Source organism: Periplaneta americana, chromosome 6, assembly GCF_040183065.1.
Source record: "Periplaneta americana isolate PAMFEO1 chromosome 6, P.americana_PAMFEO1_priV1, whole genome shotgun sequence".
Lineage (NCBI taxonomy): Eukaryota > Metazoa > Arthropoda > Insecta > Blattodea > Blattidae > Periplaneta > Periplaneta americana.
Genome location: NC_091122.1, coordinates 4,225,598 through 4,250,000, shown reverse-complemented (window position 1 = coordinate 4,250,000; position 24,403 = coordinate 4,225,598). Strand labels below are relative to the sequence as shown.

General features: G+C 36.5%; 1 protein-coding gene across 1 annotated transcript; it reads left to right on the top strand.

Moving 5' to 3' along the window:
• Positions 1 to 13,502: 13,502 nt before the first annotated feature.
• Positions 13,503 to 23,530, top strand: LOC138702148 (uncharacterized). The gene is made up of 3 exons (XM_069829755.1): positions 13,503 to 13,586; positions 16,810 to 16,848; positions 22,315 to 23,530. Exons 1-3 carry the CDS (start codon positions 13,503 to 13,505, stop codon positions 23,242 to 23,244), a joined length of 1,053 nt encoding a protein of 350 aa, XP_069685856.1. The 3' UTR covers positions 23,245 to 23,530.
• The last annotated feature ends 873 nt before the right edge of the window (positions 23,531 to 24,403 follow it).

The window sequence follows — 24,403 nt, the reverse complement described above, 5'->3', positions numbered from 1 at the left end:
TTTCAAACTATCGATACGCAGCGAGGGGAGGGATAGAGTGAGGGGGACCACGACTGTTGGGTCGGCGAGAGAATGCAGTTTCAGTTGAGAACATGGTGTTGGTCTGGTGTACAACGTGCTTTCATCGCAGAGACATTTTTTAAAAATGAAGAGTCTTTGATCGCCTCTCAGGACTCATTTCGATATCGGACGTCACGCTAGGATTCCAACTCGGAATACAATTTTGCGGTGGGTGGCTTCATTTCATACCACAGGTTCAACATTAAAGAAGAAATCACCTGGACGAACACGGAGCGCGTGTACACCTGCAAATGTGGAGACAGACAGTAGGTTGTCCGGCCACCTCAACGATCAGCCCGCAAACATGTTATTGCACTGAGATTGTCCGAGGTTACGGTAAGATCTCGACGATCTGAAGACGGCGATTCGTGAAGAAATCGCGGCAATCCCACCAGCTATGACTGTGAAAGTGACGGCGAACTTCAGAAAATGCCTCGATGCCTGTATCGAAAGCCAAGGACATCATATGGATGATGTTGTATACCATAAATAAACTGCATGTATTGGTGAATCTGTTGATAACAACAAATTTTTGATTTGATGAATCCTTACAATTTTCTTGCCCTGTGAAATCCATCCGTTCTTTCTGACGCACCCTATACAAGTCGTTTAGGGGCGTGAGCATTTATAACTATGATGTCGCACCATCTACCCTTAAGTACTAAATATGATAACCTGTCACTGATAAATTCGACCTTTTTTACTGCTGATTTTATTCTTTTATGAACAAAGAATCCTGTTCCTAATTGGTGATTATTGTTTCCTTCCCCATAATACAACAAGTAATCTCCTATTTGTGATATGCCATTCCCATCTAACCTAACCTCTTGTACTCCTACGAAGTCTATTCTATATCTAGCTAGTTCTTTTGCTACTAATGTTACCCCTCCTGTTCTATAAAGACTTGTTACGTTCCAAGTGCCAAATCTCAAATCCTTATTCCTTTGCTGTGGTCGTGCCAGAGAATCAGTCCTATTCCGAGGCTTATTATAGGGATACGTAACAAGCTGTTTTTTACGGTGATGGGTTGTTAGCCCTTCGCCCAACCCCCAAGCTGGAGGACAAGTCGTTTAGGTAATTACTTATTTTTCATTTATTATTGAAATTCTTCTTCCACTAGTATTTTCTTGTCTGTCATCAATTCTTCCACTATTTTACTCCTCACTCATTATTATACCAAAAATACTATACTTCTGACCCCCCTCCTATATGGCACATTTCCCCTCACTTCACAACTCTAATTATTTGCACTTTTCACTGCTAACTTTTCCACATTGCTACTTTATTTTAGGTCTTAGATTCCTTTTCTGACGACCTGTTCCCCTCCACACCATTTCCTAAAGTCATACTGCTTTTTCACCTTGTTTTCCCCTCTTCCTTCATCACTGCTTCCTGAACTATCTCCTACTTGCGGTACTCTACTTCTAGTCAGCCTAGATTTGGATCTTAGTTCCTTCATCTGCTTCGGAATCGCTCCCATCTGGTGTTCACTGTTCCCATTCGGTTGCACTGAGGTTCTGATCTGCTGTGCTTGCTGAATGCCGGTACGCGTCACTCCTATTTCTTCTTCAGATGACGTCACTGCCTGCTTTCCGGAAATTTTTGCTGAGTTTAGCACTTTTACACTTGCCTCGCTGCTTTCGCGTACACTCACAATACTCGTGTCACTAATCTCGCCTTTAGATACTGTGACAGCGACGTGAGATTCGAACTCACGACCAGCGTCCCGCAAGAGAGAAGATCGCGCGGAGCAATTTGTGATGGCGCGCGGCTGAGAGGGGAAAGGGCCAACGCAGCGAGAGAGTGGAGAGAGTTTGCGCGCGCATCTTCTGCTTGCCTAGAGAGGCCGAGAAATCCGTCGAAGTGGAAGACTCGCGAATTCGAGGCTACGTCGCTGTGGTTATAAATTACGGTCGCGAAGGAACGACAGCAGTTTAGAGTTTCCAGTTTTCAGTTATTCAGTCAGTGAGTAAGCCAGAGCAAGCAAGCCAGCCGGAGTTCGACTCGAGTGTGCGTCCGCATCTGCGTCAGCATCCAAAGGCCTGAGTTCGAGTGCAGTGGACCGTAGTTGGAGGGACCTGAGTTCGAGTGCAGTGGCCGCAGTTGGAGGGACCCGAGTTCGAGTACAGTGAACTGTCTCTGAAGGTCTGTGGTTCGAGATATTGTGAACTCGAGTGACTGAGATAGAAGAACTGTGAACTGAGAACTGATAGTTCTGATTTGTAAATAGTGCTTTGTAAATATTAGTTAAGATTAACAGTTCATTGTTGTGCGTAATAGTCCAAGTAAATTGTCATTGTCGTCGGTGGAGTGCTATAACGAATACTGTGTTGAGTGAAGATCCAATTGTTGACGAGAGCGTTTAAGGTGAATTGTAGAAAGGAATTATTGTTGTGACGAATAAATTACATTGTTGTTACTAATAAAATTGACAATACGATATTTTTTATTTTTTCTATCAAAATTTTTCTGTCTCTTTGCCTTTCTTCTGAGCCTACAATCTGTGTTTAATTTCCTCCCGAGTGTCATTTATATTTGTTACTGTTGCTCCAAGATATCTGAATTTTTCCACCCCTTAAAAGAGTAAGTTTCCAATTTTCGTATTTCCATTTCGTACAATATTCCCGTCACGAGACATAATCATATACTTTGTCTTTTCGGGATTTACTTCCAAACCTATCTTTTTACTTGCTTCAAGTAAAATTCCAGTGTTTTCCCTAATAGTTTGTGGATTTTCTCCTAACATAGTCACGTAATCTACATAAACAAGCAGCTGATATAACCCGTTCAATTCCAAACCCTCTCTGTTATCCTGGACTTTCCTAATGGCATACTCTAGAGCAAAGTTAAAAAGTAAAGGTGATAGTGCATCTTCTTGCTTTAGCCCACAGTGAATTGGAAAAGGATCAGATAGAAACTGACCTATACGAACTCTGCTGTAAGTTTCACTAAGATACATTTTAATTAATCGAACTAGTTTCTTCGGAATACCAAATTCAATAAGAATATCATACAAATAATTGAAAATTACACCTATTTATGAACATCTCAACCACTATAGACAAAAATGGTTTAACCATGTAAATAGGATGGACCGTTCCAGACTCCCAAGACAAATTCTCCGCTATATACCACATGGAAGACGATCTTTGGGACACCCCCTGAAAAGATGGACGGAGACAGTAACAGGCCACTAGGCCTAATACCTGTAAGGATGATGATGATGATGATGATGATGATGATATAAAACTTCTCTCTTAACCGAGTCATATGTCTTTTTGAAGTCTATGAATAAGTGATGCACTGTACCCATATACTCCCATTTTTTTCTCCAATTTCTGTCGAATAAAAAAAATCTGATCAATAGTCCATCTATTACGCCTAAAACCACACTGATGATACCCAATAATTTCAGCAACATACAGTATATTATGTCACTAATTTCGACAATTATATTTAATAATTTTCTTGATTTATTCCCATTTATTTTATCAGAACAGGTCATATAATATTAACAATAGGCCTATCATTAAAATATCACACTGCAATTAAGTCCCTTATCATTGTGCTAATTTAAAAACCATGATCATTTACACATTAAAAATGAAAGTTATGTTTATTCTCCGTATTTCTTACTGCTGTGAACGCTATCTGAAATTCAATTAAAGTTACGATCTATAATGGTCGCAAGGAAGAGTGGCTTCAGAGACAGACAACTCCAGGAGAGGTCAGGCCTGCATTCCACTCCATTTCCACGTGTCCTTCAGAAAACGAGCGGCATCAGTGTGCAGCTGGTGCACTCTATGGCTCCTATCCTGCACCATTACCCCTAAATTCAAGATCTCAATGAGGTGAAGAGCTGCCGCTTGTGCCCAGGCAGGAGTGGACATTTTGAACAGTTCGTATAAGGTAGTGGCTCCCAAACTTTAGGAAGGAGCGATCCACTTTCGGGCGAGACTTCTATATGCGATCCCCACTACCGAATTGGTAGGGTACTTAACCCCATTCAAAAAATATAAACTTCCGTAAAATTGAAAACAACTACTATTTTACTCAAAGTTAGTGCAAACCATCCAAAGAAAGACCAAAATATAAGAATATAGTGTCCTACCCAAGGGCAGGTTTTTCACTGCAAATCCAGCTCTCTCCAATCTTTCCTATTTTCTGCCTTCATCTTTGTTTCCTCATAGGATCCATATATCTTAATGCCCTCTACCATCTACTCCAAACTCTTCTCCCGTTCACCATTCCTTCCAGTGCATCCTTCAGTAGGCAGTTTCTCCTCAGCCAGTGATCCAACCAATTCCTTTTTCTCTTTCAGATCAGTTTCAACATCATTTTTTCTTCACCCACACTTTTCAACACAGCTTCATTTCTTATTCTGTCTGATCACTTCACACGCTCCATTCTTCTCCATATCCACATTTCATTCTTTTCTCTTTATTTCGTCATAATGTCCATGTTTCTGCCCCATATAATACCACACTCCACACAAAGCATTTTATTTCCCAGAGGTCCGCAGAAGATGCTCCTTTTTTTTCTGTTAAAAGCTTTCTTTGCCATTGCTATCCTCCTTTTGACTTCCTGGCTGCAGCTCATGTTACTCCTTACAGTACATCCCAAGTATTTGAAGCTGTCCACTTGCTCTACTGCCTCATTTAGAATTCGCAAGTTTACCTTCTTTACCTTTCTTCCTATGACCATGGTCTTCGTCTTGTTGGCATTTATCTTCATTCCATACTGCTCACAGCTGTCATTTAGCTCCAGTAGCATATCCCTGGTCGCGAAACCAGGTGGCCCGGGTTCGAATCCCGGTCGGGGCAAGTTACCTGGTTGAGATTTTTTTCCAGGGTTTTCCCTCAACCCAATACGAGCAAATGCTGGATAACGTTCGGTGCTGGACCCCAGACTCATTTCACCGGCATTATCACCTTCATTTCACTCAGAAGCTAAATAACCTAGATGTTTTAATGTATGTATGTATTTATTTACACTGCAATTGGGCAAGCACCCGGTGGCAGTGGTATATACAATATTAACAATACACAATAAAATGATAAGCAATACACAATAAAATCTACAATACACAATACAATTTACAAAACATATACAATTTTATACACAATACAATAAGAATACACAATACAATTTAACACAATAATAATAAAACATAAAATAAAATACCTAATTTTACAATACAACCTACATAATTATGTATAGGTTCTACATAAGTTTCAATAGTCTTTCACTTTACTCTCATCTCACTCCCTGTAGTGGCACTATGACGCATTTCACTGACACTTTAGCACACATTTCACTGACACTCTGTAACACATTTCACTGACACTATAGAACACATTTCATTGACGCTACAAATTATCACTGATCGGAACTGTTCACTGCACTGTAAAACCATAACTTCACTGACTCACCTCGCTTCACTGATACAACAGTTCAAATAAGTCAAATAATTACATCCTTATGCATACTTATAAACAGAACTACATTTAAACTAAACATTTCTAGTCTAAGGCCCTCTTACACGCTATTTTTAAATAATTTACAATTCAAACCAAGGAAGTAAACTCGTCAGGCTAGATAAATACATGTCACCTTAAAAAATTAAATGTTGAATGTCACCTTAATTTTAATTTTCACTTTATACACAACTTTTTAAATTATTCTTGAATCTCCTTAAGGAAGGACAGCCCTCAAAGACCGCTGCAGGTAGGTCATTCCAATCATTTATAGTTCTACTTAAAAATGAGAATTTACCTACATCCGTTTTCTGTTTCCTACATTTGATTTTAAAATCATGATCGTTCCTACCATAGTACGTTGGCTTTTCTAACCGAGCCGTTATGTCTACCCATGAGTCGTTATGTCTACCCATGTTGATACAGCGTCGTAAAATAACCCAATTAAAAAAAAAAAGAAGGCAAAGGGACAGAAAAATTTTGATAGAAAAAATAAAGAATATCGAATCTAAAAGCGAGATTAGTGACACGGGTATGGTAAGTGTACACGAAAGCAGCGAGGTAAGTGTAAAAGTGCTAAACTCAGCGAAAATTTCCGGAATGCAGGAAGAGACGTCATCTGAAGAAGAAATGAGTGACGCGTACTGGTATCATCTCCTCTTCTGCTAACAACGCCATATCAGCAAATATTATACACTTTATTCTTCTTCCTCCTACTATCACTCCTCCCATGTTCTCAAAACAATTCTTTACTAAATCCTCCAAGTAGATGTTGAACAGAGTAGGTAATGAAGGGCATCTTTGTCGTACTCCTCTCCCTATTTCACTTCCTTCTGACATTTCTTCTCCTATCTTGACTTTGACTCGTTGTTTCATATAAAGGTTAATGAACAGCCTCCTCTCTTTCCAATCTACGCCAATTTTCTTCAGGATCCCCATCAGTTTATTCCAATCCACTCTGTCAAATGCCTTTTCTAAGTCCACAAATACTACATACACTTCTTTATTCTTCTCTAGGTATCTTTCTCCGATCTTTCGTAGGAATCCAATTACATCTCTCGTATTTTTTCCCTTCCTGAAGTCAAAGTTCACCAGCAACACGAAATATTGCACGAACATCATTTTAGTAGCCTATTCTGCCCGGTATATACACTGAGGCAATCGTTTCTTACTCTGTTGGGTGCTGGGTGCAAGGTCATTGACAATAACATTCACATTCAGTCGAATTGTACGCAAATAATTAAACTATTGTGCTATCAATCTTAAAAACATGGTATTTTACAAATTAAAAATAAAATTATAAGAAATAATTAAATTTCACTAGATATTTTGTTCAGATACGTACTGCCTATATAATTTTGGCAGTTTATATAGTTTACGCCCTGTATATGAAAAATCATTAACAGAATTTGGAATAATTTCAATGATCTTTGGAATTTTCACAGCAACGTGAAGGGTTAAGTGAGATATGGTGCACTTTGCAATAGCTCCTCTCTACGAAAATGTCCGACGTTTAGAAATGTCCGTATAGAAAATTCGTCCATGCCATAAAAATGTCCTTACCTGAAAAGGTCCACTGTCAGCAAGTTCTCTTCTTAAAAATGTCCACAAATAAATTCGTCCATTTCCCTAAAATGTCCGTAAAGGAAAACTGCAAGGAATGTTTGCCGAGAATTCAATTATGTTACGTAATAGAAAAGATACATCTCTTGTTCATCTTGAGGGTCACTATATAATTTCAAATTGTATGATGTCGCTCTAAGATATCGAAAAATGACATTCCTATCTTTGTAATATTGGTAAATACCGTTGAAAGCTCCAAAGTATCTAGAGATTGATAGAAATAATGATAATAGTCTTAATTACGAATTCAGTGGTGTTGTAATTCCGCAAGAACAATGTTGTAAATACCTAGGAGTATATTCAAACTCCAAACTTTCTTGGGGAGAGCATGTTGAAAATGTTACGTGTAAAGCATAGAGGGCACTTCACTTTATTATCAGAATCTTGAGAAAGGCTAGCCCCAAATCGAGGGATATAGCATATCTAACGTTAGTGCGACCGTTAATGGAATACGGAACATGTTGGGATCCCTATAGAATATATCAGATAAATTCCTGAGAAAGAATCCAGTATAGGGCAGCTAAATTTGTTAAAGGTAAAAGAGAATATGGAAACGATACGACAAAAGAACTTAAATGGGAAACTTTGGAAAACAGACGTAGGAAAACTAGAATAACATCATTGTATAGAGCACATCTAGGTCAGAAAGCATGGGTAGACATAACGGCTCGGTTAGAAAAGCCAACGTACTATGGTAGGAACGATCATGATTTTAAAATCAAATGTAGGAAACAGAAAACGGATGTAGGTAAATTCTCATTTTTAAATAGAACTATAAATGATTGGAATGACCTACCTGCAGCGGTCTTTGAGGGCTGTCCTTCCTTAAGGAGATTCAAGAATAATTTAAAAAGTTGTGTATAAAGTGAAAATTAAAATTAAGGTGACATTCAACATTTAATTTTTTAAGGTGACATGTATTTATCTAGGCTGACGAGTTTACTTCCTTGGTTTGAATCGTAAATTATTTAAAAATGGCGTGTAAGAGGGCCTTAGACTAGGAATGTTTAGTTTAAATGTAGTTCTGTTTATAAGTATGCATAAGGGTGTAATTATTTGACTTATTTGAACTGTTGTATCAGTGAAGCGAGGTGAGTCAGTGAAGTTATGGTTTTACAGTGCAGTGAACAGTTCCGATCAGTGATAATTTATAGCGTCAATGAAAGTGTTCTATAGTGTCAATGAAATGTGTTACAGAGTGTCAGTGAAATGTGTGCTAAAGTGTCAGTGAAATGCGTCATAGTGCCACTACGGGGAATGAGATGAGAGTAAAGTGAAAGACTATTGAAACTTATGTAGGACCTATACATAATTATGTAGGTTGTATTGTAAAATTAGGTATTTTATTTATGTTTTGTTATTATTGTGTTAAATTGTATTGTGTATTCTTATTGTATTGTGTATAAAATTGTATATGTGTTGTAAAATTGTATTGTGTATTGTAAATTTTATTATGTATTCCTTATCATTTTATTGTGTATTGTTTATATTGTGTATACCACTGCCACCGGACCTGCACTCATATCCCCATTAATCTCCCTAATTACTTTAAATTAATTAACTAATTACATCTCTCCCCCCTCTTCGTAATTGAGCCATCATATAGCCAAATTAGGCTTGTCTCAAAATTGAGACGATTCAAAAGGCTCATGACAACAATCACCTCCTACATAATAGCCAAATTGGCTAGTCTCTTATATATGAGACAACTCATCCTGCCTAAGGTATTCCGTGGTTTTCCTCAGGCGTAAGACAAATGTCGGGATGAGCCCTATAAGAAATGGGCCACGGACCTATATGCCCTTCCCCATATTCCCCCCTTATTATAAACGACGTATGCCCTAGTTCAGATACTATAAATAGTCTATTAAATGTACGAGGTCACTCAATTAGTCGCAAATTAAAAGGACAGGGACCTCTCAAATTGCAGATTAGATTTCACGGCGCTTCTTCCGACGGCCTTCACATGCTTTGTCATCGAACAACAGATGACGGCGTCTTGCCATCCTAACGGCAAACACCAGCCAACTCCTCCTCGCCCCGTTCCGTGATCACTTGATCAAATCTCAGTCCCTCTCGCGTATGCGAGGTTACATCCAATTTCGGCTTCCCCTTCAAAATTTTCTAGAGCTCCTTCAGAGGAGCAGCGTAACCCGGAGTGAGACTAGTGGCCAACAAGCTTGGAGCTCACATATGTAGTTTTGTACAGCCCCCAACCCCTTGTAAGGACGCGTTTTGCGTACCTTTTAAATTTTCCTCCCAATTCTCTTTCGATTTTTCGATTCGACCGGGTGCTTGCCCACTTGCAGTGTAAATAAATACATACATATTTACTGGCCGCTTAATATTTGTATGCCCGCCAAAGACCTGGGTTACTAAATGTTCTGTTTCCGATTCCATTGTTGCAAATGGCTAACGAATCGCGAAATATTCACGTGATGTGCCACTACAAGTCGTTGGAATTGGGAGTGGAATCCTTCACCCACATTACTCGTATGCTGTCCGCCATTAATTACTAATTCATAGACTTTCCATGTCTCAGGAGAAAATCTAGGGTCACTGCTCGCCTTCGACCTCTTGCCGGATGACCAGTAATATATGTAATTTCAATGACGATGCTAAATCCAAGATCTCGTCCACAAATCGTTCATTTAATAAATCCCAAACAAATTGCAAGTCATTTAGCGGAATAAACAGCAGTCCCATAATTTCCTGTATTCGGTTGCTTACTTCAGGGTTCTCAATATCCAAATATTGTGCCCTCAGACCCCTGTTGACTACATTTCTCCGTATTGCTTGACTGAAGTGGAAAAGACACCCACTCACTACTGCCTAATGGAATGCCAGTCGACAAGCTTCATATTGGCGATTTCAAAATCAGACATTGCATAGATAGGATTGCAAATGAGATTTAAATGTGCTGAATAATGTTTTATCTCATTATATACAGTGCAGTAACTATTTTCAGTCTTATTTACAGTTAAGCTACGGTTTGTTTACGGCGATCATCGTCGGACGCACATCGTCGGCGATTATAAACGCTGGCGATGATCGCCGAGAAGTGGTTTCTTTATTGACGCACATCGCTGTAGATTCTCATTTGTTTATTCCTTCATCTACTACATATGGTCAAGTAAATTAATGTAGGCCACGGACATAACCTAAAAATTATAATGAATAAATCCAAGATAATGAAGTTGCTATTTATTCTAGAAGAGGGAGATGACGGTATCAAAATCTCGCATGCGTATTATAAAAAGAACAAGCTACGGACTAATGAAATATTCAGGAATAGGTTTACAGAATTCTGTTTTAACACATTGATAATGATACATCTTTATAAAAACGCTACAAAATTTAAGGAATATTTCAGACTCTCACCTGACCAGTTTGATTATGTTTTGAGTTTAATTGAAAATGACAATGTTAAATTACCTACAAATTTTGTCAAGACCCCCGCAACTCCAGTTGAAAGATTGGCAGTAACTTAGGTTATGAACTGATTATTATTATTATTATTATTATTATTATTATTATTATTATTATTATATTGTATTACATTACATGGCGTATTCCAAACAATAATTAAAAAAAAAAAATAGCTAAACTAGCGCTGAGGTAGTTCCCTTCGTAATCCGCTTATACACTTTACATGTACGAACATGTGATAGGTTAGGTTTGCTTCGTTTGGGCTTTTATTATGCCTTGTATATACGATCAACTACATCTCTACAAAAAAAAAAAACCGCTATATTTCAGAATACAGCGTAAGTACGTAGGCAGGCCTAGTCACAGAAAACTTACAGAAGAGAGAATTTCCCCCTTACCCAACACTGAACGAAATTCTCTGGGGCTCGGGCGTGATAAAAATGTAATCTGTAATGTAGGGGTTTATTGTTTAATTTGTTTATTAATTCACAAGCTCATATTAAAAAGAGTATTACGTTGTGACACATATTCAATAATAATTTCGTCTTCAGACCGCGAACAATTACAAAACGTCTTGATTTGTTTTGCAGCCGAAACGTACAGACGTGGTTAACGCGTACAGATTAGATATTCGATATTACAACATGACCTTGTCTAAATATCGATTATTGAACACGAATGCGGCGATGTGCTTCCTGAATTTGCTTCAGAAGCAACCTCCAGCGATCTGCGTCGCGTCCAACGAACTGCGCTGGCGATCTTCGCTGTAAAGAAACCGTGCGCATTCATTTCACCTGCTAGCAACTCAGGCGATGTGCGCCCGGCTATGATCGCCGTAAACAAACCGTACCTTTAGGCAATACACTGAAGGAAATACAAAACCTCAAATAATCCCATGCACTGTGAAAAGCTGAAAGAATTGATTTCGTATGATGGACCTTTTCGTATGATGTGCTTTATAATATGGTGCACCACGTAGATGTTGAGCTTTTTTACTCCATGGACAAATTGTATGTAGGACCTTAAATGTTAGACTATTTAGTTTCTGGACATTTTCTTGTGGACCTTTTTTACTTGTGGACATTTTGTTATGGACCTTATAACCTGGAAGCACATGAAGCTTTAAAATGCAGGTTCCTCAAGACTTTAGATGTTTAGTTGTTTCCCTTCTGAACTGGTCCGTCAAAATGTCGTTTTGTAATAGGAAAAAAAAAACACATTCACAAAGTCATAGAAAAACACATTAAAATGAAAACGAAGAGCCACATAATCTATATATATAATTTGAACTGGTAATGGAAATTACGGGAAAACGGCTGAACGGATTTTAATAAATGGCCCCTCATTTTGAAGCTTGGAACCCATAGTTTTTCGGAAAAGTAGTAGTTTTCAGTGAAATGTCAATTTTCCTACATAATTTTCCTATTTTCCAAAATCCATCTGTTGTCAGTTTTGAGAACTAATTTTATTCAATCACGGCCGACTTGATTGAATTTCAGAACAAAAAACACACTACAATAAACAATAGGTTATTACACGAAGGCCATGACCTGCAGGATTGCCGACATATTTAGAGCTCAATTCAATTTGTTATTAAAAACTGATTCTGCAGTGTATAATAATTTTCTGAGTACAGCTGTGAATTGGATAGTCAAATCTACGAAACTTGAGGTGGTTTGATGACATTATTATCATTAGAAATTAAATATTATTATAGTTAATATCATGATGCATCTATTTTTCACTAATTGTACATAATATTGATGCTATATTGAGGACATGAAAGTGAAACGTTTTGAAGTTGTGTAAATAAATGTAGAGAATATCTTAATTTAGATTTTCATTTCTATAATTTACTGACTGACTGCTATATATAACTACAAAACTTAAGATAATAATATTGTTATTAAAAATGAAATATTTTTATACTTATTAACCCAGTGGGGTTGGGTCTTTTTCATACACTTAATGGCGGTGTAGTGCAGATATTGATATGTGTCATTGTCTTCAGTATTGGCTCGAGAGAGCGCAAAAATTACAGTTCCTAAGGAAAGATAAAAAGGTATTACTTACTGATAAAATAAGAGGCCTAGAAAATTGTGTAGTCTCCAGATCATTTCAGCAAGATCTCTTTGTAGGATAAAATGATTTTACGCTCTACATTTCAAGTTCTACATGCAGCAGCTGTACGAAAATGCTATTGTTCGAAAGCTTAGCAAACCTGACATTTTTTTTAACTTTTTCCTACAATCCACAATGACCTGAAATAGCTACTGCTATCGTCCTGACATTGATACTTGCGTTTTCGCGTTGAAACTCAAAAACTGAAGTTGGATAGGTTCTAGAAAAAGTATTTGGCGTAAAAAAATCCACTCAGAGGGAGTATGTTTCATTATTATGGAAGCAAATAACTATCAAAAAGACAAGTATTCTTCATTGAAAATAAATCTCAAAAATTTTTATTTGAACGTCTAACGAACTTAGTTTGCAGCAGCATTTGCTGCACAAGCCACTAGTTTTTTAGAAATCTTGCCGAATTTAAATGCTGAAAGTCGTAAATTTATGTTATGACTTTCGAATCCACCATTATAGTACACTAACAGTTTAACTATATAAAATATAATGCCTTCATCTACTTGAGCGACGGTTTAATTATAAAATAAAACTCTTCGATATTGTCTGAATTAAATTATTATGCTTCTACATCACCTCACAGAGGACGAAAATGACGATATTAAGATATGGCGAAGCAGTAAACGAATTCCAACACGTGCTGAGGCCATGAAACTATTGTAACAGAGACTTCGGGGATTTAAAGCGAACGTAACATAACATAACAAGGAGGAATATCGCAGTTTTATAGTCCCCACGACTTGTGGCCACTATAAAGAGCGTCGACAAGGACCTCCTACAATGGACATTAAGATGCGAGCTTTCGTCTGCCTTCTGGTCCTGGGGACCCTCGCCATGCCTTCGCCAGCCTTATACTACAGCCAGGTGAGCGGGACTTTACGCACAAAAAGGGTTATTTACATTACAGTAAAATACGCGTAATTAATGCGTAATAACTAAGGAGCGGATTCCTATGTAATTAAATATTATTTTTGCGTGTGATAAAACACAATTAACAAAGTTAAAAATTCCGAACATGAAGTTTCAAGTTTAAAACCCGAATTTTATTTCACATAAAAACACATATTTTCACAAAAAAATTATGTAAATACATATTTTCAGGAAATCTATTATAAACACATAAATCTTGGAGCTTTTTTACTTAAATAATTTTTTACAAGAACTTTTAAATATTTTAAAACTAAATCAATTATGTCACTCAGTAGTACGTTATCTTTTTAAGAATTCTTGGTTGCTTCGTGTTTCTAAGCGCTGTGTGGTGTATCCGTGATCCATTTTCGTAATAGTATCGCCTCAAGTTCTGAGAACTGCTAGGCAGCATATCAGTGTTATTATTAGAGAATAAATTAACATGGACAAGGAGGAGAGATCTTGCAACACATATTTATGTTTGTTGTTGCTGAAGATGATTTCATTCCACGCTTTGTTTGTGAAACACAACAGATAAGAGCTAGGGTATGAGCATTATTTAATTTAAACAAATCTCTCGCCTCTCGCTCATGTCTATCAAGTAAGGCAATACGTCTTGTTGTGATTCACTGTTATCGGGCTTCGTCAATCGATATCCTTCAAGATATACTGAAAGAAGGTTATTTAAAAAAACGATTTGGCTTTCCTATTAGCAAATCTAAGCTTTTTGTGTGACACCATAAAAAAACTCGACATCCAAAAACCTGTTGTCTGAAACAGGGAGGTGCGTGCCGTGGAAATTAAACTAGACTCGCTACCAGGTTCAGAAGCACAATTACTAAGGGACAAATTCCAGAATGTGTTTTGGAAAAACAGTGGATAAAAAAAAATGTGTAAAGTTGCTCAAGTATTGGAGGATGTGCCTGTAGGTGAAACTGACGTTATTCAGAGATAATCGGCATGCATTTGTATTGGAGAATTTGGAGATGACCTTTGTTGTTCACTGCAATTCTCGACCAACTACTAGCACTCAAGTGTGGTTGGTGAATACCTAGTAACATTTTTTTTTTTCAAGCTAAGTAAGGTATTTTTGTTATATTTAAAAGAAATATTTTTTATTTTTAGCAAATATTTTCATACTTTTTAGCACATAAAAAATAAATATATTTAAATTTTTTAGCACATAAAAATCCGTTCCCTAGTAATAACGTAACAAATGTAAAATGCGTAAAAGACCTCCAAGAACTTTTATTTTTAGTGTTTCTTTGTTCACTTTGTGATGAAATTTTACCGTTTGAACTGCCAACAAACCTAGCATATAACTCGAGGCTACCAATTAATGTTAAAAAAAATGGAGACCTTAAGAATATTTTGCAATTCATACTGGATTAAATGAAAGGTTTCTACACAGAACTGTAGGCCTACACAAGACCTACGACCAACAAAGATAGTAATGACAGTGGAAGCGGAGATTGAAAAAATAAATTTATTGATGTTCAGCCATGCTGCCCAACTCTTTGATGATTAGTCAGTTACCACATAAAATTTGGAAAATTGTTACATTTAATTAGTTATTATGTTCAAATCATGATATTTTATCTTACACTGTCATACTACTGTATAAAAAGGCCTTTACCACTAGAATCGTTTATTTTTAAAACCCCACAAGTGACAAAAACAAACCTGTTTAATCTAATTTATTATTTTAATTATCAAAATGTATTTAACAAGTGTTATTAGTTGCTAAATGTTAGGTTTATCCATTTGTATTGTAAATCCCCACTACAAGCAATAACAGCTACAAATTTTTCATTCTTGCAAACTCCACTACAAACAGTAGCAGCTACAAAATTTGTCATTGTTGTAAACTTCACTACAAGCAATAGCAGCTACAAAACTTGTCACTGTTGTAAACTCCACTATAAGCAATAGCAGCTACAAAATTTTCCGTTATTGTAAACTCCATTACAAGCAATAGCAGCTACAAAACTTGTCATTGTTGTAAACTCCACTACAAGCAATAGCAGCTACAAAACTTGTCACTGTTGTAAACTCCACTACAAGCAATAGCAGCTACAAAACTTGTCACTGTTGTAAACTCCACTACAAGCAATAGCAGCTAAAAAACTTGTCATTGGTGTAAACTTCACTACAAGCAATAGCAGCTACAAAACTTGTCACTGTTGTAAACTCCACTATAAGCAATAGCAGCTACAAAATTTGCCGTTATTGTAAACTCTACTACAAGCAATAGCAGCCACAAAACTTGTCATTGTTGTAAACTCCACTACAAGCAATAGCAGCTACAAAACTTGTCACTGTTGTAAACTTCACTACAAGCAATAGCAGCTACAAAACTTGTCACTGTTGTAAACTCCACTACAAGCAATAGCAGCTACAAAACTTGTCATTATTGTAAACTCCACTACAAGCAATAGCAGCCACAAAACTTGTAATTGTTGTAAACTCCACTACAAGCAATAGCAGCTACAAAACTTGTCATTATTGTATACTCCACTACAAGCAATAGCAGCTACAAAACTTGTCATTGGTGTAAACTCCACTACAAGCAATAGCAGCTACAAAACTTGTCACTGTTGTAAACTCCACTATAAGCAATAGCAGCTACAAAATTTGCCGTTATTGTAAACTCCACTACAAGCAATAGCAGCCACAAAACTTGTCATTGTTGTAAACTCCACTACAAGCAATAGCAGCCACAAAACTTGTAATTGTTGTAAACTCCACTACAAGCAATAGCAGCTACAAAACTTGTCATTATTGTAAACTCCACTACAAGCAATAGCAGCTACAAAACTTGTCATTATTGTAAACTCCGCTACAAGCAGTAGCAGCTACAAAACTTGTCATTATTGTAAACTCCACTACAAGCAATATCAGCTACAAAATTTGTCATTATTGTAAACTCCACTACAAGCAATAGCAGCTACAAAACTTGTCATTATTGTAAACTCCACTACAAGCAATAGCAGCTACAAAATTTGTCATTATTGTAAACTCCAATACAAGCAATAGCAGCTACAAAACTTGTCATTTTAGAAATTAAGACATAAGCCTATGGACTAGAAATATCAGTTACAGAATGGCCATCACTGTTACTAGGATTATTAAGATGAAAGTAGATCTAACATTATTAAATTTGTCACCATCCTTTCAGGATCCAATATACTCGTACATACCAGTTAACAGAGACACGGTAAGTAGATGCTGAATAAAATATATTCTTTTCTAATCAGTAAGATGGCTAAGATTGAAGACAATTTGGTATGAGTTTACCATTTTCTCAAATTCTCAGACACAAACCAATTTCAACCAATAAGACAACTGAAATAAATTGTTAATTTCACATAAGTCGTAGACCATAGAAAGAACCAATGTACGGGATCTGATTAGGTCCATATTATTACTGAGAATGCGTACCAATATGAAAGTGAGAGCCAAAAATAATTCATGACAAGTTTATGGACTAGAAATATCAGTTACAGAATGGTCATTACTGTTACCAAGATTATTAATATGAAAGTATATCTAACATTATTAAATTTGTCACCATTCTTTCAGGATCCAAGTTACTCGTACGTACCAGTTAACAGAAACATGGTAAGTAGACGCTCAATTAAAATATATTCTTTCGTAATCACTAAGATAGCTGAGATTAAAGACAATTTGGTATGAGTTTACCATTTTCTCAAATTCTCAGACACAAAACAAATTTAACCAACAAATTTAACTGAAATAAACTGTTAATTTCACATAGCCTAAGTCATAGACTATAAAAAGAACCAATGTACGGGGTCTGATTAGATCTGTATTATTACTGAGAATTCGTTAATATTCTATCTTGTAGATTAACCAACATAAAAGTGAAAGCCAAAAATCATTCATGACAAGCCTATGGACTAGAAATATCAGTTACAGAATGGTCATCACTGTTACTAGGATTATTAAGATGAAATTAGATTAACATTATTAAATTTGTCACCATTCTTTCAGGATCCAATATACTCGTACGTACCAGTTAACAGCGACATGGTAAGTAGCTGCTCAATTAAAATATATTCCTTTGTAATCAGTAAGATGGCTAAGATTAAAGACAATTTGGCATGAGTTTACCATTTTCTCAAGTTCTCAGACAGAAACCAATTTTAACCAATAGACAATGAAATAAACTGTTAATTTCACATGTCATAGACCACAGAACGAACCAATGTACTGAGTCTGATTAGGTCTATATTATTAATGAGTCAGTCCCAGAATTCGTTAATATTTTATCTTGTAGATTAGCCAACATAAAAGTGAGAGGCAAAAATCATTCATGACAAGCCTATGGACTAGAAATATTAGTTACAGAATGGTCATTACTCTTAATAGGATTATTAAGATGAAAGTAAATCTAACATTATTAAATTTGTCACTATTCTTTCAGGATCCAATATACTCGTACGTACCAGTTAACAGAGGCACGGTAAGTAGACGCTCAATTAAAATATATTCTTTTGTAATCAGTAAGATGGATAAGATTAAAGACAATTTGGCATGAGTTTACCATTTTCTCAAGTTCTCAGACACGACCCAATTTCAACCAATAAGACAACTGAAATAAACTGTTAATTTCATATGTCATAGACCATAGAACGAACTGATTAGGTCTATATTATTACTGACGTCAGTACCAGAATTCGTTAATATTCTATCTTGTAGATAACCAACATAAAATTGAGAGCCAAAAATCATTCGTGACAGTAATGTACATGCACCAAATTACAATATCCCGACAAGTGTATACCACGCTGTTCATTTCAGCACTTAAACAGTTTTCAGTATATCCAATACACTATTAACCGAATGGCTAGAATATCTGTTTTCCATACTGGTAACCCATGTTCGAACCCCTATGGGTCAAACTGAAATCTGTGGTGGACAAAGATGGTAGTTTTTTGCTGGGTGCTCCTGATTATTCTCCCAGCTACATTGCACCCAGTGACCCATTAATCATCACCTGGTGCTATGTTATTCTCTTTGAAGGGTAACGCTATGGGGGTAGAAAGGTCTACAGATACAGTGCCCGTCTAGAAGAGGACGGGTGGGTGAAAAACGCAAGCCAGTCTATTAACCGCTATTGGAAAAAAAATCAATTATTACTCACAAGGCACTGTTGAGAATAATGAATATTTTCAATTGCTACTCATGCTCGTAGAAGATGCGACTTCCACAAACAATTCTGGTGTTGTGAAATTGTTTACTATCTATCAACTTCTGCCCGAAATAATAATTTATTTATTTATGTATTTATGTATTTATGTATTTATTTATTTACTTACTTACTTACTTACTTACTTACTTACTTACTTACTTACTTACTTATTTATTTATTTATTTATTTATTTATTTATTTATTTATTTATTTATTTATTTATTTATTTATTTAGAATATTAACGTGCAAAAACAACAGCACAAGGCCAATTACAGTTTTGCACGACACAAAACAAAACAACAAATGATGATGAGAATGAATGATAGAAAATGGCAATGAGATGAAATACAAACAATATAATGGTCTACATCAATCATTGATCAAATAATAATTATAAAATTATAAAATTAGTACAATGAGAATTGAAATAATGGAATGGTCTACATGAATGAATAGACCAAATGCAAGAAATATATGGACAAATAATTATTAAAATTAGATCAGTGAGTTAAAACTCAAAGATATACTACACATTAAATGGATCCAAGTTGAATCCATGCAAATTAGCATATTTAATGCATCTGCAGACCGGAGAGAGAGATTTAGGATTCTTATTATAAAACAATTTATGAAATCTTAAACCATTAGCAGGAATACGAAGACTGATATTGCTTATGAAAGATTCACAATCAATATCACCCTTAATGACTTTGCAAAAAAATAATCAAGATCCTGACGTCTGGTGAACAAACTACCACAATAATAATAATAATAATAATAATAATAATAATAATAATAATAATAATAATAATAATAATAATAATGATAATAATAATAATAAGAAGAAGAAGAAGAAAAAGAAAAAGAAACTATTAAAAAATTAAGAAAAATCTTTAGGCTTCCAATACATGCAATCTTTGAGATATGATGTATAACTAACAAGACATACAAATAAGAAGTAATTCAATAATGTTGAAAAACATGACAAAAATACATTTTCCTACAAAATTGTTTGGACGCTGTTTCCATTAAAACGTTCGTATGACAAGAGTGTGTAACGTCGATTTCATTATAATGTTATAGACGTTAAAGCGTATAACCGTATTTGTTGTCATTTTTTTAGAATTCAAATTTTTACTCATACAAAATATTACAGCCTACAGTCCACGTTTGTGTCTCAAATGAAATTTTATCACTGAATAGCAACAGGTATAACGCAAAAGAAATTGGATTTTTTGCACCACCAACCATTGCCATAACATCATCGTAGATTCTGTACATAACCATCATTTTGTTCTTGTACAAGTAACAACCCCTCTTCAATGCTGTCCACAACAGCTCTGAGTTTGTGTTCTGGATGGAATATCTGCCACAGTGTGTGCGATGATGTCCTTCAACTCATCAATTGCATAGGTTTGCTCAACAACACTCTGTCCTTCAGATAGTCCCACTACCAATAATCTGCTCGGTTAATATCTGGCGATCTTGCAGGCCAAGTCACAGGAAAGTATCTACTGATAACACGACCACCAGAATAATCAGAAACAAACAAACTCGTCGTCGTGTTGCAAGAATTTTCATTTCTTATGTACGCCTATAGGGCTCGGAAGTTGATGAAATATATTTTTTCTGAGCCATCACAGGCAATGCAAAATGCGATACAAACTCCTTTCACTTCAACACGAACTGACATTATAACCTGCTTTTATTTTGCATTTTTTGGTCTTTCATTGTCTATTCGTCATTTTTTTAGGAAATGTTATACTTCTGTTGCATTTTTGCCTTTTTCTGCTTATGTACGGACATTTTTCCGGTGTAGTCGTCTATATTCGAGAATCTATTGCACATTGCTTACACAATTCGATTGCGTCATGCAGGGATTTTGCTTATCGTTGCATCAGCCTTGACTTCTGATCACGTGTTTTACATGCTTCCCCCAATTTAACGCAACAGAACAAATACTGTAGCCGCAGTGCCCGCAATCAACATATTGTATCTCACAAATGAAGACGTAAAAATGCTGAAAGAAAACAAAGCTCATAAAGATTTTTTGCAACAGTTAATGATTTAGTTTGGTGGCAATGTATTTTCCACAGATGGAAGCATACTATATTGTTCGTATTTTATTATTAAAATCATGGTCATATATTTTTTATGTCATATTTTCAGAAATGTAAGAATTTTATGTCATTTTTTGTGATTTTTAGTCATCAATAGACTTCGTGGAATTGCCACGAGAATCGTAATGTTTACTACGCACGCGGTATAGACTGTATGAGACGGGGACTTGCGACTGACGGAGTATGCCTCTAATGTAAACACTGAGCAGTATACTGCGGTTACAATAAAACCTGTATCCTGCATTCAAGAAATATAATGAACGATCTTTGAAGTATGAAATGTCTAAACATGTAAATACACAATTAATTTGTAGTGAGATATATTAACTCTTAAAATTTAATGTAATATACTCACATCATCCTTGAATATGTGCAGTGAAGAGTTACGTACATTTTGAGCGACTGCAAAGTGAACCTCCTCCGATGGTCAATCAAACAGTTTTTATATTGGGAACGTTCAACATCACACGATGTAATAGGAGCAGATTTGAAGAACGGAAAGTCACTACTTTTCAGTACACCAATTTCAGACGTCTTGTCGTGACCTGATAGTACATCATTTATAATACGAAGTTGTAAATAGGCAGAATTTTTAGCAATTATGTTTCTCAACTTACATTTCACTTTTTCTGAAATTAGTTAATTGTTATTTTGGATAACGGTTTGTGATACTTTATACACTATATTAGGGGCTTCTGAGAGTTGTAGTTTAGACGATTCTAACAGGGTGATGCTTTTGGACACGATTTTAAAATTAGAATCAATTAACAGAATATCTTCCAATAGCTGTTCAGAAGGCAATGATTTTACAGCTGCAACATCGGAACTGTCTGTGCTATCCAATGCATCACTTACCTTCATTATTTTTCCGTAATATTCTGCATAATAATTAACAACATCCAACCATGTTTTCCAACGGGTCAAGACTAGCTGCGGGGATCAGGAGAAAATATTATTTGGAACAGCAACACTCTCATTGTGGCATGTTTGAATTTTTGTCTGCACTGAACAAATGTTAAGCTTTGACTATTCCAACCACAGTGATGCAAAAACAAGTGCTTACATGGGTATACATTAGCTGTAGCTGCTCTATCTATCTGGACCGGTCACAACTCTTAACATGAACTGCTTATACTACGAGACCGGGCGGTCGCTCACCTCCTCTATACTACCGTACATCGGCAACCTGATTGCATGCTGCGTGTGGCAATTCAACGAAGTCTAGTCATCAACTTTCGAGTCCTTCTTATGCATTAAGCCAGTGACAGAAATGAAAATATGAGCAATTCAAGTTACTTCTCACTTTTGAGAAAACCTTTACTGGTACTGTACTTGTCTCTATTGCAGGACGTTGATGAACTAGTCACCGAAAGACGGTTCGACTTGAAGATTCCATGCTGGCTGAACCCTCTGTGCTGGTTATCAGAAGTGGTAGATACACTGAAAAGCATTGTGAGCTTCAGTGTGCAAACTGTCGTAGATTTCTTGAGCAAACTGAAGCAACCCTCACTGGTTATCCATTTCGACGGGTTCTGCGAAGACTTGTCACAAGTTTACACCGAACCTTATTCAGCGAGGACCTTCATATACGATCCCAACATCGACGCCTTGCTGAAGCTAGTTTTTCCCAATCTGCTGGAGACACAAGAGCTGGCAGTACTTCGCCAGTTCCTCAACTCCCAGCTGGCCCAGGAAGTCATCGTCAAACAATCAATCGACACGAACTCCTTCACTTCTTGTGGTGCTTGGCTGAGGGTCGTGGTGGAGCGAGCCCTTGCGATGCAGCAGGTGCAGGAGAATGTCCAGTACTACCGAATACTGCTCATACTACTACCCCAAATCCCCAACGCTGGTCCTCCCCCTTCCGAAATTCGGCAAGTCACCATCGATTTCGCAGACGTGTTCAGAGCTTTCGATTTGAACGCCATCAACGCTAACGAACAATTGCTCGTCGCATTCAAGCTGCTGCTGAGCTACATGCAGCAAAAGTTCAAGATGGAAGTGGACCTCAAGGGCTTTCCGTTCCAGCAGTGCTACACCAGGGCTGACTTTCTGAAGGCTTTTCTTCAGCATCTGCAGGGCAACGCTGATGTGTCCCAGACGTTGAAGGCACAAATTCCTCAGCTGCTGCAGGTGGTCGTCATCACGGGGGTGGGCAGCGCCCCTGTCGACTACATCCCGACTGTCATTGCTGCTAGATTTCTAGACTACGACGAAGAGCATGCTGGAGCACGTAGATACCACAGGCCAGGATTCTACAGATACGGCCGATTTTGATTAACCACACGAACCAGTGCGTATTTCGCTCTTTCATAATGAGATTGTTCCAAAAACTTCCTTCAATCGAAAATTTCTTCAAAAAAACATTTTAACGTTTAAAAAGATTTACGTAAATACATAATTATGTAAATATCCAAAAGAACAAATGATTAGAAACATTTATCAACTACTGTTCAACGAAATCTGTGGAAAATATCCAAATTATATTCACATTTATACGGATGGTTCCAAAACTGAAGACGGCACTGCACGTGCAATAGTTTATCCTACTCATATCATGCTGCATACATCACCAACCTTTTATACAGTTTACTCTTCTAAACTGTATGCAATTAAAAAGCCTTTGAGAATGTACTAAAACATCCTGATAGCGATCGGTACCTGCTCTTCACGGATTCTCAATCTGCCATAAAAGCCCTACATAACTCATCCTCTAAATCTCCACTGATCAACGAAATTCAACGTTATTACACTGAGATCTACAATCAATCAAAGCAAATTATCGTTATCTGGATTCCTTCCCATCAAGGTCTGCATGGAAATGAACAGGCTGATATGGCAGCAAAAGAAGCAACTCGTCTTCCTATACCGGATATGGACATTGACACTTGGAATATTGATATAGACACTCACCTTAAAACTAAGTTAAATGATCTATGGTACTCCAACTGGCTTCAAACCTCTACTAGCAAACTCAGGGAAATTAGAACTGCTTCCAGTTTATCCTATCCAACTAAACATCTATCACGCAGGAATCAAGTTTTCATCAATCGACTACGTATTGGACATACCAAGCTCACACATGGTTATTTACTAAAGAAAACCTCCTCCAGTTTGTAACATTTCCAGTGAAACTCTTTCTGTGAAGCACATCATCCAAGACTGTCCTCAATATAATCAGTTACGACAACAACTAAAAATCCCCAACGATATAGCAAGATCTCTTGGTGAACCTTCTTACTGCAGTAGTGTCATAAAGTTTTTCAAGTTAACTGGATTATTTGATAAAATTATGTAATGTTTACTGTAATGAATTAACTTGTTAAATGTTATGTTATTGTTAAAATAAGTTTGTGTCGCGATATGACTTTTGTTATAAGTTAAAGCGACAATATATAAAAATTAAAATGATAATAATAAATAAGTAATGAATAAA

Excerpts from the sequence above, each read along its gene's own strand:
- LOC138702148 (XM_069829755.1), top strand. The coding sequence starts at position 13,503 with ATGGACATTAAGATGCGAGCTTTCGTCTGCCTTCTGGTCCTGGGGACC. Across the intron at positions 13,587-16,809 it reads CAGCCTTATACTACAGCCAG|GATCCAATATACTCGTACAT; the intron begins GTGAGCGGGACT and ends CCATCCTTTCAG. Across the intron at positions 16,849-22,314 it reads TACCAGTTAACAGAGACACG|GACGTTGATGAACTAGTCAC; the intron begins GTAAGTAGATGC and ends TCTCTATTGCAG.